At 30.6% G+C, this 17047-nt stretch overlaps 1 protein-coding gene across 1 annotated transcript; it reads right to left on the bottom strand.

Moving 5' to 3' along the window:
- Positions 1-7543: 7543 nt before the first annotated feature.
- Positions 7544-10490, bottom strand: LOC107015925 (cytochrome P450 CYP736A12-like). Its single transcript, XM_015216369.2, has 2 exons — positions 9685-10490; positions 7544-8566 (listed from the first exon to the last, which is right to left on the bottom strand). The coding sequence occupies exons 1-2, from the start codon at positions 10363-10365 to the stop codon at positions 7745-7747; spliced, it is 1503 nt and encodes a 500-aa protein (XP_015071855.1). The 5' UTR covers positions 10366-10490; the 3' UTR covers positions 7544-7744.
- Positions 10491-17047: the final 6557 nt, after the last annotated feature.

Below are 17047 nucleotides of genomic sequence, written 5' to 3'. Positions count from 1 at the left end.
GGTCAGGGATCGGGTGAAAAAATAAAATTTTGAAATTGAAAATATTTTTATTTTTTTAAAAATTGATGTTTTTTCCAAAAAAAAATGTAATTTGAAATTGGAGGAGAGCTTTGGAAAATGTTTTCTTTAATTTTTGAAGGGAAGTCATTTTCCTTAATTTTGAGGAAAATGAGTTGATTTGGAAAACATTTTCTAAAACTTTTGCCCCAACCAAACATGAGAAAATTGAAAAACATTTTCCAGAAAATGTTTTCCTTCATACCGAACACACTCTAAGACTAAATTTTTCTCTATTCCCATCACGGAAATACACTTACACATGAAAAAGTACACACACAAAGAGAAAGAACACACACTCCGACTATTTTTATTTGTCTAGTTTAAGAAAGTAAACAAGACTTCCGAATTTTGTGGACTTAAACTAGATAGGTAGAATGTAACCAAAAATGTATTTTAATCCTACAATATTGAATATGCCACACGAAAAATTGTAATTAAATAGTTGCCGGAAATAAATTATGATGACCATACGTGAAAAAGTGTAATTAAAGAGCTGCTAAGAATAAATACTATCCAAAGTATCAATCTTTAAACAAAAATAACTGTACATGTAGAAAAAAATTAAAATAGAGGAAAACAAATACATGCTACTGTACGTGTAGAAAATATCTTTTTGATAATACAGGCAAATTAACAATCTCTCTAATATGCTTGGTACTAATATGATGAAACATCATAAACATAGCTCAGTTTTCTGCATTTCTACTATTTCTTCCATTTATTATTAATACATAGAAGATAATAAATTGACGAGAAGATGAACATAGTATTTCATTTTCTTCTCTCATACTCGAAATAACATATATAATTCCGAACTTAAACTCCTCATCTAAGTAGGCTTGGTCGATTCAATTTTCAATAATTGGATTTGATTTCAAACATACCATGCAAAAAGATTATTATACAAACAGTGAAATTTCTTAGTTGACAAAATTAAAAGTACTTTTCTTAGAGGCTATGTTTAATGTCTGTGATATGGTTATAATTTAAGTTTTCAACCTAATCGCTCAAAAAAAAACTTTCTATATCAAGATAATGTATCAAAGGATCCGCAAATATCAGTGTGTACAATTTTAAGAAGTTGAGTACTTCTCGTGGCACCTTTCTTGATATATTTGGTTTGTTTTCCTCTAATACAATCCAAACATGCATCAAGAGCAATAAATTCAGATTTGGAAGAATCTCATTCTTTATTTATCTTTCTTTAGATACATAGCCCAAACGTCTATGCCACAAATAAGTAGAATTTTCATTTAGTGGTCTATGCTTAAATTCTAACATTTTGATGAATAGTAGAAGAGATTCATAAAAATCATTATCGAGTTTCAATCTATATAAATCATCAATAAGAACACAAGAACCATAAAAATAGTATTCTTATATAAATTGTAATATTCATGTCCAAAAGCATCACTTTTCTAAGTAAAACGAAATATACTTGAATAGTGTTAATCATTTATCTGTCCACACTATATGACAGATTCAAATTTAAGATCCTCGTAATCATTTATAGTATTGAGTGCTACATCATATCAAATATGCCGTCGACGACCATTTTGATATCGATTTCAATACGACATAAATTATCGAGATCTCTTTATTTTTCATCATTTTCAGATACGTGAACCTTTGCCAAGGTTTTATGAAATTTTATGTCATAGTGCTCTTCAAAGCACTTGCCTCATTAGCAATGACCATTTTAATAATTTGCTCCTCTTCTTTATCAAGGAGTTTTACATTTGAAATCGATTAGTCTATCACGCTTTAGGCGTACCATAGACTCTGTCCTTCAAGGACTAGTTTCTTGGAGCATTTGCATCTTAATTAAAATATTGGTTCAGCAATTACATCTGGCAAATTACTTGCAACATTTTGAAAATGAATTATCTTTTGAACTTCAAGTTCACATTTTTTTAACGAGGATCTAGATAATTCACCCCACACATAATTTTCAGCTGCTACACATATCTCCCCCTAATGTTAGGAAATCTAACATTCACCCTCAACCTCATTTGGGAATCCATCTTGGTGCGTGGAGCAATAAAATCATATGTGCGCACATCAAATTTTTTGATGAAAATTATTTGGTTCTGACCCTGAACCAATTGTGTTGGGAAAACCTTGTTGGCTTGATGCATACATGTTAAATAAACTCATCTCATACCAAATTTTATTTGAGAGATTTGTTCTCATAATCAATGGTCTAGCTATAATTGGAGGCATACAATTTCCGCTAAACCAACCAGCATTATCAATATGACTTTATAGTTTAGAAGTGTGCTCTTAATTTAGTAATTCGATCAAACAACCTTATAAAATCAATTTGTAAGTTGATACAAATGCACATGTGACCACACCATAGATGCATCTATTAAATCATAATAGCAAACGGTCCACATGGCAAGGGAACGAGCCCATATTCACCTTTTTATATGTTTCAAATAATTTTAGGGGATACGATCCCAACTTTAGTTGGTAAAAATGATCGTTTTATCACGAGAACAAGCTACAAAAGATAATTCTTGAAGAATCTTTTATTTCTTCAACATATAACCATGTGAATTCTCAATTTCTTTTGCATCGCATTTGAATCGGAATGACCAACCGATTATGTCAACTGATATATATTCAAGTAAACTTCTAGTTTACTTTTGCATGTGATTTCATCACCATGTCCATATTTGTATACCACAAACAACGAAAAAAATGGATAATCTTATACGTATATATTTATTACCCATTTTGATTGTAGTAATTTGAAGATATTAAATCTTCCTGTAATTTATAGTCTCAATATAATATTTTTTTCAATTCTTTCGAAACATAAAAAGTTTCTTTTAAGACTTACTACAATCCCAATATTATGAATAATTTCATTCCTCCAGATAGTAATAAATTAGTCCTTTCGGAACTATCAATTAATTTTGTGTACTACCACAATTTTCACAACTCCATCCTTATGGTGACCATCTCCTTCAAGGAGAAAATTATTATTATTGTCATGGTTAAAATTATTACATTCAAGACTTATTTCTTGATAACCAATGACAAATTTGTGTTGCCACACAACAACATTTATTTTGATCATGGCCACAACCTTTAGTGAAAAGATTTATTTCTTTCTTTTGTCCTCCAATAGTTCATTATAAAACATACCACAATATTTGTGTAGTAAAGTATATATATGACCAAAATGACCATTTATGTCAAAATATTCTCTTTCAATCTCTCAAACCTACCGTAGAGGTAAGATGTGACATTCATCCAACAATACATAAACATGTTCTTATCCATACAAACACAAGTCACATTTTCTTCAAGAAATGGACCATAACCATTTGTACATGTTCCATAAGTTTTTATTAGAAACTCATTGCCATGTTTTGGCATTATGTGACTCACCTCAACATCACTTTAAGAGGTCAAATGTACCAAATGTACTATCACTTTGTATTCCTTTATTGTGATGAGGATTTAAAAAAACTTTTTAAATTGAATTGCACCTATAACGATGTGCCCAACTTCTCAAACCACTTTGATGGATAAAAATTATCTTTAACAATTACCTTCACATTTGAAGGAACATCTTAAGAACTCGTAATGTTCTTCCTTTTAATTACCACAATGATGACCATTAACATTTTACCATACCCATGTTCATACATTCAGCCACTTGTTATTTTTCAAACAAATTAATACACCGCTACCACATTCACATAAGAGAATGAAGCAAATTAATTGGATAAATTTCATGACTTTCAGTCAAAAGTAAAAAACTTTATGTTAATCATCATCACTATAGTGCATTAGGACTTAGACTCAATGTCTTACCTATATAAAGACACCTTTGGTCATAAATCAATGGGACTTGAACTCAACTTCTTATTGTCATGGTGCACCAAGACTTTAACTTGATGTTTTACCTACTTGGTGCGGTGAAACCTGAATTCACCGTCTTACCCTCAACCAATGTCTTAATAAACCAAATGCATTACCAAAAAAAATAATTATCGAAAATCATAAATATAATGTGAACTTTACTTAATATACAAGAAAAATGAACCAAATCAATTAATTTAAGCAACAGATTAGAATCATATAAAAGTCTTAAGTTAATATAAATTCAAACATTTTAATAGTCCCTCTCAACATTGTTATGAAGATTATTATAATTTATTAATCATTTTAGAATAACTACAAAACAAGCTTTGTTAGTACAAATAATATATAGGTTATGAAGTATACCATGCAACTAAAAAATTACTAGGATAATTCATAAAAATCACCTACCATTGATTGTTGACGGAGAATGAGCAACTCGTGCTGATAACGTGTTGTAAAACTAAACCAAACTAACAATATAAAGATAAAGAAAAGAAGAATATAAGACAAGAGATATAGGCGATGAAAACAATAGAAATAGGGAGATAAGAGATGAGAGTTTTTCTTATTCATCAAAGTATTCATTAAATCTTCGAGTATATACAATATAAACTCTTATGCCTCTATTTATAGTGTAACATAGAGGCATACAAAAGGTTAGTCATAAGCATGACATTAACATAAATATAATGGGGAGGTTATGAAAGTGAAAGGTTACAAGAATAATGGTTACAAAGGTGGAGGTTATGGAGGTTACGATCATATTCATGATGAGGAAAATAGTAGAGATAATGGGTGAGTAACTTCTTGGTGTAGTGGACATCTACAATTTAATATTTTATAACAAAATATAATTTTAAAATTTATTTAATAAAATTTTGATTTTTCTCCCTTACCCCGAACACCGCAGCGAAGAACCAAGTTTCCAAAAAAAAAAAAAACACCTAAATCAAGCTGAAAAAATGAAGAACCAAAATCGAAAAAAAAAACAAATTAGTTCGGCTCAATTCAATTTTTTTCAATTTTTCGGTAAAATCCGTTGTGACCCTACATGTTGAACAATTTTATTTTTAATTACTAAGAATTAAGACTATAATCAGTCCTGTAATTAACAAATACTGACTGATTATTAAAAAAAAATATACAAAAACAATTGACTATAAGAAAGTGAATGAATAAGCAATTAAAATGGTCAAAGAGAGGTCCCTCTTTATATTTCATTTGCTATCATTTGTCAATATTTCAGATGGAAAAAATGGTTAGAAAAAATAGTTTCTAATTCAAAAGGAAAGACTATTAAATCACCTAAAACATTTGAATATTTCATATAAATCTATTTCATTTTTAAGTATTAGTAAGTTTAATAAACAATGTAGCTGGACAATTACAGTGTCGGCAGCTACATTAATATTATATTTGGTTAGGCATATTAAACTTGAATTAATTAAAATATGTGTTTTTGCTAGTTTTTGTATAGTAAATAAATATGTGGTGTACTTAGACTATTTCTATTTTCCAACTCTTTAAGCTCGTGCATTGAATAACAATACAATTTTAATATAGCACAATGATAATGAAATAGTTTAGTACTTAATAATTTGTTACATTTGTGGAAGATTCACATTAAGAGGGGCCAAAATAAAAGTGCATATTTATCAATTAATTGTAGGTCAAATATATTTAATCATAAAGTAAAATAACCAAAATCAAAATTATCAATATTTGAGGGATTAAAAGCACAAAGGTTAAATATATTTTATAGTAAATTAAAATAACGAAAATCAAAATTATCAATATTTGATGGATTAAAAGCACAAAATTACCTACTTAGTATGCTTTATATAGCTGCAATGCAAAGTCCAAAACTTAGTCAAATAACCTTTGATTAACCTGTTTTTTTTTTTAAAAAAAAAATAATAAATCAATTTGAAATTTTTGATGGTTTTTCATTTTATTAGTGATTAGGTTTAATCTTGTGGAGCATACCAATTGCAGCTGCAGTACGTTGCAATAATGAAGTCTAAGGGGCTGAAATATTAAAGTATATATATATATATATATATATATATATTTGTTGTTGATGAAAACATTATTATAGTTGAAAAATAAAATAATTTGAAATGAGATGTAAATATATGTAATGATCCTTTTAGGTCATTTTTTTTCAGTTCTTCGTAAATTTAATGTTTAGAATTTTCCTATAGTTGTCCAAAGTCATTTTTGACTAGTTGGGAAAAATAGGACGGTCATCGAGCAATTCATCTGATTTTTATGCAAATTTATGTATTTGAATTTAATTAAAAAATTGATAGATTGTCTCAGAATGTAATTTTGATAGTTCCATTATCTTCGAAATATCGATTGTGGTCTAGATAAACATTTGATTCAGGTACCCAGGCTTTCAGACTCATTTTGAACTACCTTATGACTTTTTGCTAAAATGGAGATTCGAGTTTGGGATCCATTTTTTTTATTGAGATGACCACTTATGAAAGTTTTAGTATTTCTATTAAGTCCAGTATGTTATATTTGATAGGATTACATAGTTCATTTGTACTTATGGGGTTCTGATTGAATTTTAACCTAACGTATTACTTTTTATTTTTGTTGTGACGCGACTTGAATTTATCGTCTTACACTCGATTGATGATTTAATAGATCAAAGTATAATATGACTCACCCTTTGAGTCTTCCAAAAATATTTAAATAATATTCACTTTTGTCAACTATTGCCTTCGTCAATATAAGTGACTATAATAAGGAAAAATGTAAATCTGACACTCAAAATTTACGTAATCAAAATGATACTCAAACTTTATACCTTCTCCCTTTAAGAAATTTGGTGGAGTACCGAATGTTTAACCAGTTGGAGTATATGTCTTTGGTTCTTCGTAGAGTATTGGTTAAAACTTGTTTTTAAGTCATAAAATAAAAGATTCTAGAAAATACGTACATGATTTTATGCATAGAATATTCTTGATTGCGGTAGTTATTATTTTCCCTTCTCGATTCTCATAACGAGATCAATCAAAACATGAGCTAAAGAAAAAACTAAAACTCAATATCACTTGGCTAGAATCTCAATGCTAAACGTGTTATAAAATATGAGGCGTATAAAACAAGAGACAAATACAAGAGATATGAAGGATACAATGTAAAGATCATGTTAATCAAAATGTCTTCAAGCGTCTCTTAATTACAATGGTGAATGACAATTTTATTTGTATGTTGAGAAATCACTCCAAATATCAATATTAAATGCCCAAATTAATAGATACATTTTTATCCTAAATGATTCAATAAAACTAAAAAATATGCATATATAAATGTAAGTAGTTCATGTATTAACTGAACAGATAATCCACTCATTCAATAGATTTATATAACAAAATATATAATTTATCGATATTGTATAAATCGTGTATAATCATGTATGTATACTATATACTTATGTATCAAAATATAGTGTAACTTCGCTTGCAACAAAAAGGGAAGTGGAGGATGACAAAAAGTAAGTAGAGATAATTATACTAGCCATTTAATTACTTCTATAGTAGTCATCATATAATAAAGAGTGAGTGGGGCTGACAAAAGGGAATTGAGCAATTTTAGATTAGATTTAAAAAGAAAACTGACTCAATGAGCTATTTAAGCTTATTTAGAGAAGATTTGATTTATATGTACATCTCATGTAAATCACACATATTTTTCTATGCATGATATACATGTTATTCTACGTTGTAGTACTTGAGGATTTGATAGAAATTTATTTATAAAAGAACAAAGTAGGATGCATAAAGTTTTAACAGAGTAGACGGTAAGTAGGAATAACAAGCAAATCTTGAGCTCTTGGAGCTGCCAAACCAAACTCTTCAGTCATGTCCAAATCAACAGGTAATATGCCATCAGGCAAATCCCAATTGAAGCAATGTACTAATTGTGCAACTATCAACTTCACTGTAATCAACCCCAGATTTATTCCTGGACAACTTCTTCTCCCATATCCAAATGGTAGTAAATGAAAATCATGTCCACGAAGATCCGTCTTCTTCTTACCAATAAATCTCTCAGGAATAAATTCTTCTACGTTATCCGACCATATCTTAGGATCATGTCCTAACGCCCAACAATTTATCATAACTCGTGATCCTTTTGGTATGTAACATTCACTTATCACAACGTCTTCTATTGATTCTCGAGGAACTAAAAGAGGCGCTACAGGATGTAACCTGAATGTCTCCTTGAGCACTAGTTCTAAGTATTCCAACTTAGGTAAATCATCTACCTCAACCATTCTATCAAGTCCTACAATAGATGTCAACTCGTCTTGGAGTTTGTTCATTACTGTTGGATGCTTGATGATTTCTGCAAACACCCATTCTATCCAAGTGTATGAAGTATCGATGGCTCCAACGATCATGTCAGAAAGGATAGCTATCATGGTTGCACGATCAATCGAGTAGGATGAGTTCGGATTGACTTGATGTGACAACATTATATCAACAAGATCCTTGTTTTTGCTCTTGTGAGTGTAGTTCTTAGCATCTTGTTCATGCTCATTGATTATGGTATCAAACATTTCTTGAACACGCTTTCCTGCTTCTTTCAACTGCTTATTCAAGCCCTGAACATCCATGGTTTCATAAATCACACGTGTATGACCAAAATAAATTACATAAACGTTTAATCTCGAGACCTCTAGCTAAGTAGTCTCATTAATGCACCAGTACAACCCGTATTGGTGTATGCATGACACTTAAGTAGAGCTATCACAAGGTGATAAAATTAGCCCATGAATATGTAAATCATCTAACTCATCCAAGTTTGAATGAGTTATTAATCCACTCATTTATTATCTCAATCTCTCTCAACGTAGCCCACTTTAGTCCATAAAAATTGGGCTAATGTATAGTCCAAATTGACCCATGAAAAATCTAGTCAATAGAATAGTAAATTTTCAATCATGTTTCATCAATAGTTCATTAATTACTTTGTAGCCACTCCAATTATATTCATTCATATGTCATATGCTAGGATAAATTATTGTGATGGTCATCAATATAGCTAAAGGTGAATTAGTAAAATTAACCATTTTATTTAGAGAAAAGTAGCGTGAATAATTAGTTTCATCTCCTAACTATTGATAGTCGTAGAAGTACTCCATTACTTAACTAACTGAACTCAAATTCACCCTCTGATCTTGTAACATAAATAAAATATACTCCTAAATTTCGTCAAGTTTTAAGCTACTTTTAACGGTTCTCTCATTTTTTATTAAGAGTATTATGCACCTACAAGAGAAAAGTGTATCTCTAAGTTTAGGCATAATATATATATATATATATACTTTAACTTGACCTCGTTTCACATTTATACCCTCCAACTTAGGGTGTGTACAAATAGACACTTAAACTTGTATAAAATTGAACAAGTTGACACATTAATTCTACGTGGCACAATACACATAAGACACCATGTAAGACGGAAATCGCCATGTACGCTACCACATAGGACGTATATGTCTATCTGTTCAATTTTATACAACTTAAAAATTGTCGATAGAAGGACATAAATATAAAATGAGACAAAATTAAAAGATCATATTCATATATTATGCCCTAAATTTAATTAGTCAAATAGAAGTGTGTTTTTAAGATTGTCAATAATTTCAATACAAAACTAATATTTTGGATCAAATTCAAAAAAAGTGTTTTCGATGAGAAAAAACCATAGAAAACATACCTGAATATCAAATGGCTCAAGAAAAGGCACATAATCAGCAACATTAAAAATTCCAGCCAATCTTACCATCTCCTTTACAATATTCTCCAAATCAAATCTCTCACTATTCTCATCCCCAAATAACATTCTACAAGTCATATTCCCAATTAAATCCCCAATCTTCTCCCCCAAATTCACCAATTCACCCCCAAATCCCTTCACTTCCTCCACCAAAACCCCGATTTCCTCCTTCCTCATCCCGGCAGAATACCCGATTTTCTCCGCGGTGAGCAGCTCCTGAGTACAAAACTTACGATTATTGCGCCACTGTGGACCGTAAGGTGCAAACGCTAAACCCTTAGTACCGTCACTCATGTAATGTATCGCTTTCAGCTTTGGCCGGCTTGCGAAAACTGCGTCGTGAGTTTTCAGTACGAGCTCGGCGGTTTCCGGCGATGAAATAATCACCGTTGGAATGTTGCCGAGTTTTAGGAACATTATTGGACCGTAGGTTTTGGAGAGGTTGTAGAGGGTACGGTGAGGGAGGGTACCTAATATGTGGAGATTGCCGATTATCGGAAGACCTCGTGGACCTGGTGGAAGTTTTCCCGGTGCCGATGGAGTCCATCGGAAGTGGATGAAGTAGAAGAGAAGAGCGATGAGAAATGAAAAAAAGGCTACAACATAAATGGATGATAACATTGGATAGTTTCGGAATTATGTTATATATCAAAACCGAATTAGAAAAATAAAATTGGAAGCTATGCGAGAACCGGCCGTGAAGATGCTGAGGAAATAATAGGAAAATTCTGGATCATTCAGATATTTAAATGAATATAACGTATTTGATACATATGGCAGAAGATATTTTTTTTGTACTGATATACAATTAAATGATCCTCAATGAATATAACACATGTTTTTATCATTTACTTATTAAAAGTAAATATAATGTATCTTAAACACCTTAAATAAGATACATTTTGGGCCAAATACATAAACAGATTCCTAAATTTGTTGAGTTTTTTCCCTCCGGTACCTCAACTACGTCATTTTTCTATTGATCATTGAACTACACATAATTTGTTTCTTTAAAACACTGTTGGTTGATTTTGATCGGCTTTTTTATTGTAAGTGCCTTCAATTGTGTTCGAATTGTATTAATTTTGATTAAATGAATGAAGACAAACCGTGTTAGTCTCATTTATTTTTTAATGTGTTCAAATGACCTAAGTAAAACACAATTATTCTCAAACATTTTCACTATCAATTGGACTAATGAGTTGTGGAACAACATATGTATCCTCTATCAGAACCCCTCACAAATCTGGTTCCACATCAGACAACGGTGTTTGTTTAAACGGAACAAATTATGGGGGTTCAATGATTTAATAGGAAAATGACGTAGTTGAGGTACCTGAGGAAAAAAACCCAACAAGTTTAGGGATCTTCTTATGTATTTGGCCTAAATTTTGATTGATACAATATTTACCATGATTCACATTGAATATGCCGTAAAATGTTTGTGTCATTTACGTATTAGATATGTATAATTTACATAAATCTATAGTGTATTGATATATAAGACATGATATATTAATGGTTAGAGATCGGTACAACACTAATTAGACTCGCATGTAATGAATTTGCAGGTTTGTGAGTTATTTTGCAAACCAATGGTTAGAGTTTGATACAACATTAATAGTATCATATACTCATTCAAATTTCAAACCAACATAATACATATATAATTTTAACTTTTTATACATAGAAATATTTATATAATCTATTTTATAAATATTTTAAAATTAGTTTCATTAATTTTCAATATATATAAATTAGATATATATTCAGATATGGGCTTATAACTTGTAAGTTATGATAAATATTTGTCCATTAATTGGTGAATGATACAAGCCCAATATAAACTAAAGTTAAAATCCTAGACTAGTCATATTCTCACTTTTCCACTTTTCACTTTTCAATCTTTGGACTTTCCAGAGAACAACTCAATCTTGCTATTCTCATTCTTCTCATTCAATATGTTCGTCTATTTGGTGATAATTAGATATATTTTTCTTTTTCCTTTTCTTGCAAATGTAAATTTATAAATGAAAATCGTCACTTACAATTTACAACGGTTGTTGCTACCACAAATATTAATGTTTTGTGTTTCACTTTCTTAGATGGAGACGACGGCTGGAACTGATGTTGAAATGATTATTGACAGTCCTCCGATTGTATCGATACCTCAAAAGAAAGGTGAAAACACTCTTCATCTCCGCACTCCTCTTAAAAAGCAAAAAAGAACAACCCCAATAGATTCCAATCCTACAAAAGGTAATGCAGGGAGAGAAACGTCATAGATTCGGGATACTTTGCTAAATTTATTGCTAAAGGAGGTAAACAAAGAGCAAAATGTAACTATTGTGTAAAACACTTTGCTGCTGAGACAAAAAAAATGAAACTTCTGTATTATAATCACATTTAAATGATAAATGTCTCAAATCTCCCTTTAGATAGATTTGTTGATAGAAGGCAAACAACGTTGAAATCTGTACCAATCAAAGTAAGGATACAAGAAAATGGAACAAGTTCTATAGAAAAAGGTTGTGTACAATGTGGAGGATATCAGGAGGGTCATTGCCGAATTAGTCATTATCGATGAACAACCATTTAAAGTTGTTGAAGGGGAAGGTTTTAAAAAATTGATGGTCAAAGCTTTGCCTAATTTTGAATTACCTTCACGGGTAACTGTGGCTAGACACCGTTTGAAGATCTATTGAGAAGAGAAAGAGAAACTTAAAAAACTTGTCAAGAATCAACATATATGTATTATTAGTGAGACATGGACGTCACTTTAAAATTTGACTTATACAGTCGTGACGGCTCATTGGATTGATGATGAATGAAACTTATTGAAAAAGATTCTTAATTTTTTTCAAACTCTAGATCAAAAGGGTGAGACTATAGCTAAAGGTATTGAAACATGTTTGTTGGATTGGGAAATTAAGAACTTGTTTACAGTGACTCTGGATTATGTATTTGCCAATGATGCTGCCATTAACCATTTGAAGGCACGTATTGATGATTGGAAAGGGGACAATTGAGAAATGAGTTCTTATATGTTAGATGTAATGCTCATACTTTGAACATAATTGTAAAAGAACTAAAGAAGGATTAGATGAACAAATCGAGCCAATTTCTCGCATAAGGAATGCAGTGAAATATGTCAAGTCTTCTGCTTCTAGGTTTGCCTCTTTCAAGTCATATGTTGAGAAGACTAAGCTAGACGCTCATGGTCTCTTAAGTCTTGATGTTGAAACTACATATACAATGTTAGAAATTGTTGTAAATTTTGAAAAGGCTTTTGCAAGAATGTACGTTGATGATCATAACTATCGAAAGTATTGTTTTCAAAGTCAATTGAAAGGACATCCAACTATAAATGATTGGCAGCTTGTGAAAGGTTTTATAAAGTTCCTCAAAATCTTCTATTATTCTACTTTTAAATTTTCAGGGAGCTTATATGTTACTTTTAATCTATTCTTCCATGAATTTTTTAATGTTCGAAGTTCTATATTGAAGTAATTTTATTGTGAAGATCTAATTTTGATTGATATGACTCGAAGGATGAAGGTTAAGTTTGATAAATATTGGGAGAATATTGAGAAACCTGAAAATTTGAACATGTTGTTGTTTATTGCTATTATGTTGGATCCTAAATATAAGATGCGATATGTGAATTTTATTCTTGGAAAAATGTATGACTCCTTACTGGGAAAATTAAAGGCAGATAATGTGAAAAGTGTCTTAAAATGTTTGTATAATTATTATAATCATTCTTCGACTGGAAATTTTACAGATAACATTGGAGGTGAGACTAACATGATGGGTGTAGTTGATGATATATTGCATTTTGAATGGGAGAAACATTTAGAAGATGAGGAAAAAGTTGAAAAAAAATCTGAGCTTGATCAATATTTGATGGATAACATAGAGAAGCCAAACAATTTTAATATCTTGACTTGGTGGAAAGCTTCATCGAATAGATATCCAACTATTTCAAAAATGGCAAGGAATATTCTTTCTATTCCCGTGTCCACTGTGCATCTGAATCAGCTTTCAGTACAGGTAGTCGTATTCTTGATTCATATCGGAGTTCTTTATCACCAAAAACAGTAGAAACTCTTATTTGCACTCAACAATGGATACGGTCACCTTCTAAAGAATGGAAGGTTCAAGATTATTGAGAGGAAGTTGAGAAAATTGAAGAAGTTGAAAAAGGTAATTTACTAATTTAGTTCTTAATTCTCCCTTTTTGCTATTAATTTTCTACCTTGAAAATACCTTTATGCTAGTGCTAACTAACAAAGTTGAGTTGACAAATGATTCAAAATTTAATTACTCATTTATGTGCTAATAATTTCTTTTTGTGTCAGAATATCCAGGTGCTCCTTGAGTATCGATTATTTTAAAGAGTTAGCTTTTTGCGCAATTCTTTTGATATATAGGTATCTCCTTTTCCTTTATTAAAATAACATTTTACAGTTCTAGTTAGTGATTTTCGTCCTGATAATTTTCTTTTTTTTTTCCAGAATTTTGTCTAGGTGACCTTTTGAGTATATATTAGTTTGGATTAAGAAAATATGCAGCTGCATCTTCGTGGTTGAAAAATGAAGATTATTGGAGTAACTTTGCAATTTTTTTGTTGGGTTTTTAAGAGGATATTTTACTAATATAATGTGAAGTGTTATGTTTTTTATTTTCAATGTTAAAGACTTAATTTTTATTAACTATTTGCTTCTGCTGACCATGTGAGGATCTTGATTATCAAAACTTGTTGAAATTAGATTGAAATGAAATGATTATTGAGCAATTGTGAGGATATTGGGTTATTGAGCAGTTGTCACATGGTGTTTCTCTTCGTATCTCTTCTATCTCGATGTGTTGTATGTTATAAAATTCTCATTTTGTGGTCGTTTGCTTTAGTTTCTTGTTGGGTTTATGATGTCTATGTGTGATGGGTATTGTTTCTTAGTCGTTTCCTTGAGTTGGCATAATATCAAGTTAGAAACTTTGAAGATTCATGGTCTATTGGCATTTTGTAGTTTTGTAGTCGTTCTTGCTGTTCTTAGTCGTTTCCTTTAGTTTTTAGTCATTTTCTTAATCATTATGCTTTGTTGCTCCCTTTCCCGGATCCGTTGCTTGATTCTGTGATACAATCTAGTCGAAGCTTGTGGGTCTGCAGATTGTGTTGGTATTTCTTCGGCTACTCTTTTGAGTTCTGTTTGTTGTTCCCCTTCTTGAATCGGCTACCTGATGTTTGTTGAGTCTGTGCTACTTCATTTGCGATGTGATTCATGTGTTACATTTAAATTTGATAGTGTTTAAAGTTGTCATTTACGGGTCTAGGCTTCCAAGATCAACTTATATAGCTAAGCATTTATTGTGTATCAGCATTCTTACTCCAATAGTTTAGTTTTATTCATCTCTCGAATATCTTTGTGGTCTTATGGCCTAATGTGGTTTGCTTTAATCAAGTTTTGCCTTCTAAAATACTTACAATTACCAATCAAGTTGGTTTGAAATCTGGAATTTTTCTTGTATTACTATTCAAGTCTTAGTTGATGTTGAAGTTTGATCTTTGAGATCATTTGAACTGGGAAATTTTCTCCAGAATGTTAATTCCCTGTAATTTTTCTTGTATTACTAAATGTTCAGCAACTCTTAATTTAGTCCCCTTGTGTTAATTTCCTGTAATTTTTTATGATCTAACTAGTGCATCAATTAGATGAAGTGGTATGCTAACTTGAATGTTGTTAAAGTGATTTCTTTATGATTTCATTGGGCTATGCATTATAAGGACTAGGTTAAATACCAGGTCAAAAATTTGTATGCTAACTTGAATTTTCTAGATAATTTTGACATTGATGTCCTATAAAAGTCTGCTAGTTTAGAACCAAAGTGATCAAACTGCTTCTGCCTAAAAATTATCTACACACAACGCTTGACAAAACGAAAGAGTGAGCCAACAAATTATCTGCTATATAGGAATATTGGCTACTCTTATTGTAAAACTTAAGAACTCTTTAAAAATCGATAAAATCGAAAGAACCGAATAAAATCAAAACTGAAAAAACTGATTTATATTGCTTTAATTTGGTTTATAAACTTAATAAACCGATATAATTGGTTTGGTTTTTTTGTTTGTTGATAAAAATCAAACCAACCCGACCTATGTACACTCCTATATAGAAGTTATATGAATGAGAACATTACATGCAAGAGTTTAGATTGAACTTCGTTTATATGCTACAATCAAATCACCTATTCACTACTATGTTGAAATTAGGGTTTTAATGTGTCAACCATTTAAAAATTGATTAGTATCTAACATAATATGAGAACAATGTAAACCAATTTATCATTTTAGCTCCGAATAACTCATATATCATAGCACATGCAAATTAGTATATCAAATTGTTCAAATCCAACATAACACATATCATATCAAACACAAAAATTTGAAAAAAGTACAAATACACATATGTTGGACAGTAAAGGCCTTGAGATTGGCAGCGTTGTTCTCCTTCCTCTCTTTTTTTAGGTTTTTTTACAACATTTGATTTTGACGATAATTGTGCTTCCTTGTTCGATTTGAAAATACTTTGATTCTTCTTCATTGCTAGTGGGTTGTGCAAAATCTTGAATCTGTTTTCAGCCCATTTGTTATCGTCAAAAAATCATATATTCGATTAGTATTAGAAGAAATTGATTGAGTAACTCCAATACTAAGAAAAACACCTTTATCCATATATATCAAGAACAGAACTTTGAACAAACATAAGAACTCGAATAAATCAACAATGGAGAAGACAACCCCTGCATATGAAGATGTTTAAATTAGGTTGACGGAAGAGAGAATCGTTTTGAAATCAATTTGATAACTGCTAACAATTGGGAGATAATTTAGGGAGAAAATAAAGGAGCAAAAGGAAGTGGGCAAAATTAGGCTTATGTATTTCAAAAGTTTTAAGAACTGGAATAAAAAAAAGGATCTTTGAAATATTTATAAATGGTAGGAAAAAAATGGAGAACAAGAAAACTTAAGTTGTGTATATAAGTAATTTATCAAAAAAAAAAAAAAAACTAAAAAGTTGTGTGGGGGGAAGGGGTATGCTGAGAAAAGCGGTGGAGCAGGGTAAGAAAAATATTTCTACATTTTATTTTATAATTATTTGTTTGGGGGATAATAATACTTTAATCTTTAACTTTAACTAATACCGATAATTTATTTAATTTTTGTCAAGGTAAAATGTTTTGACTTTTGTCCATGTTGAGGGCGATATGACAATCTTTTTAAATAAAAGAAAGTATTATT

This window comes from Solanum pennellii, chromosome 4, assembly GCF_001406875.1.
Source record: "Solanum pennellii chromosome 4, SPENNV200".
In the NCBI taxonomy this organism is placed as follows: domain Eukaryota; kingdom Viridiplantae; phylum Streptophyta; class Magnoliopsida; order Solanales; family Solanaceae; genus Solanum; species Solanum pennellii.
The sequence above is the reverse complement of the archived record's forward strand: the minus strand, read 5'-3'. Positions and strand labels throughout refer to the sequence as shown.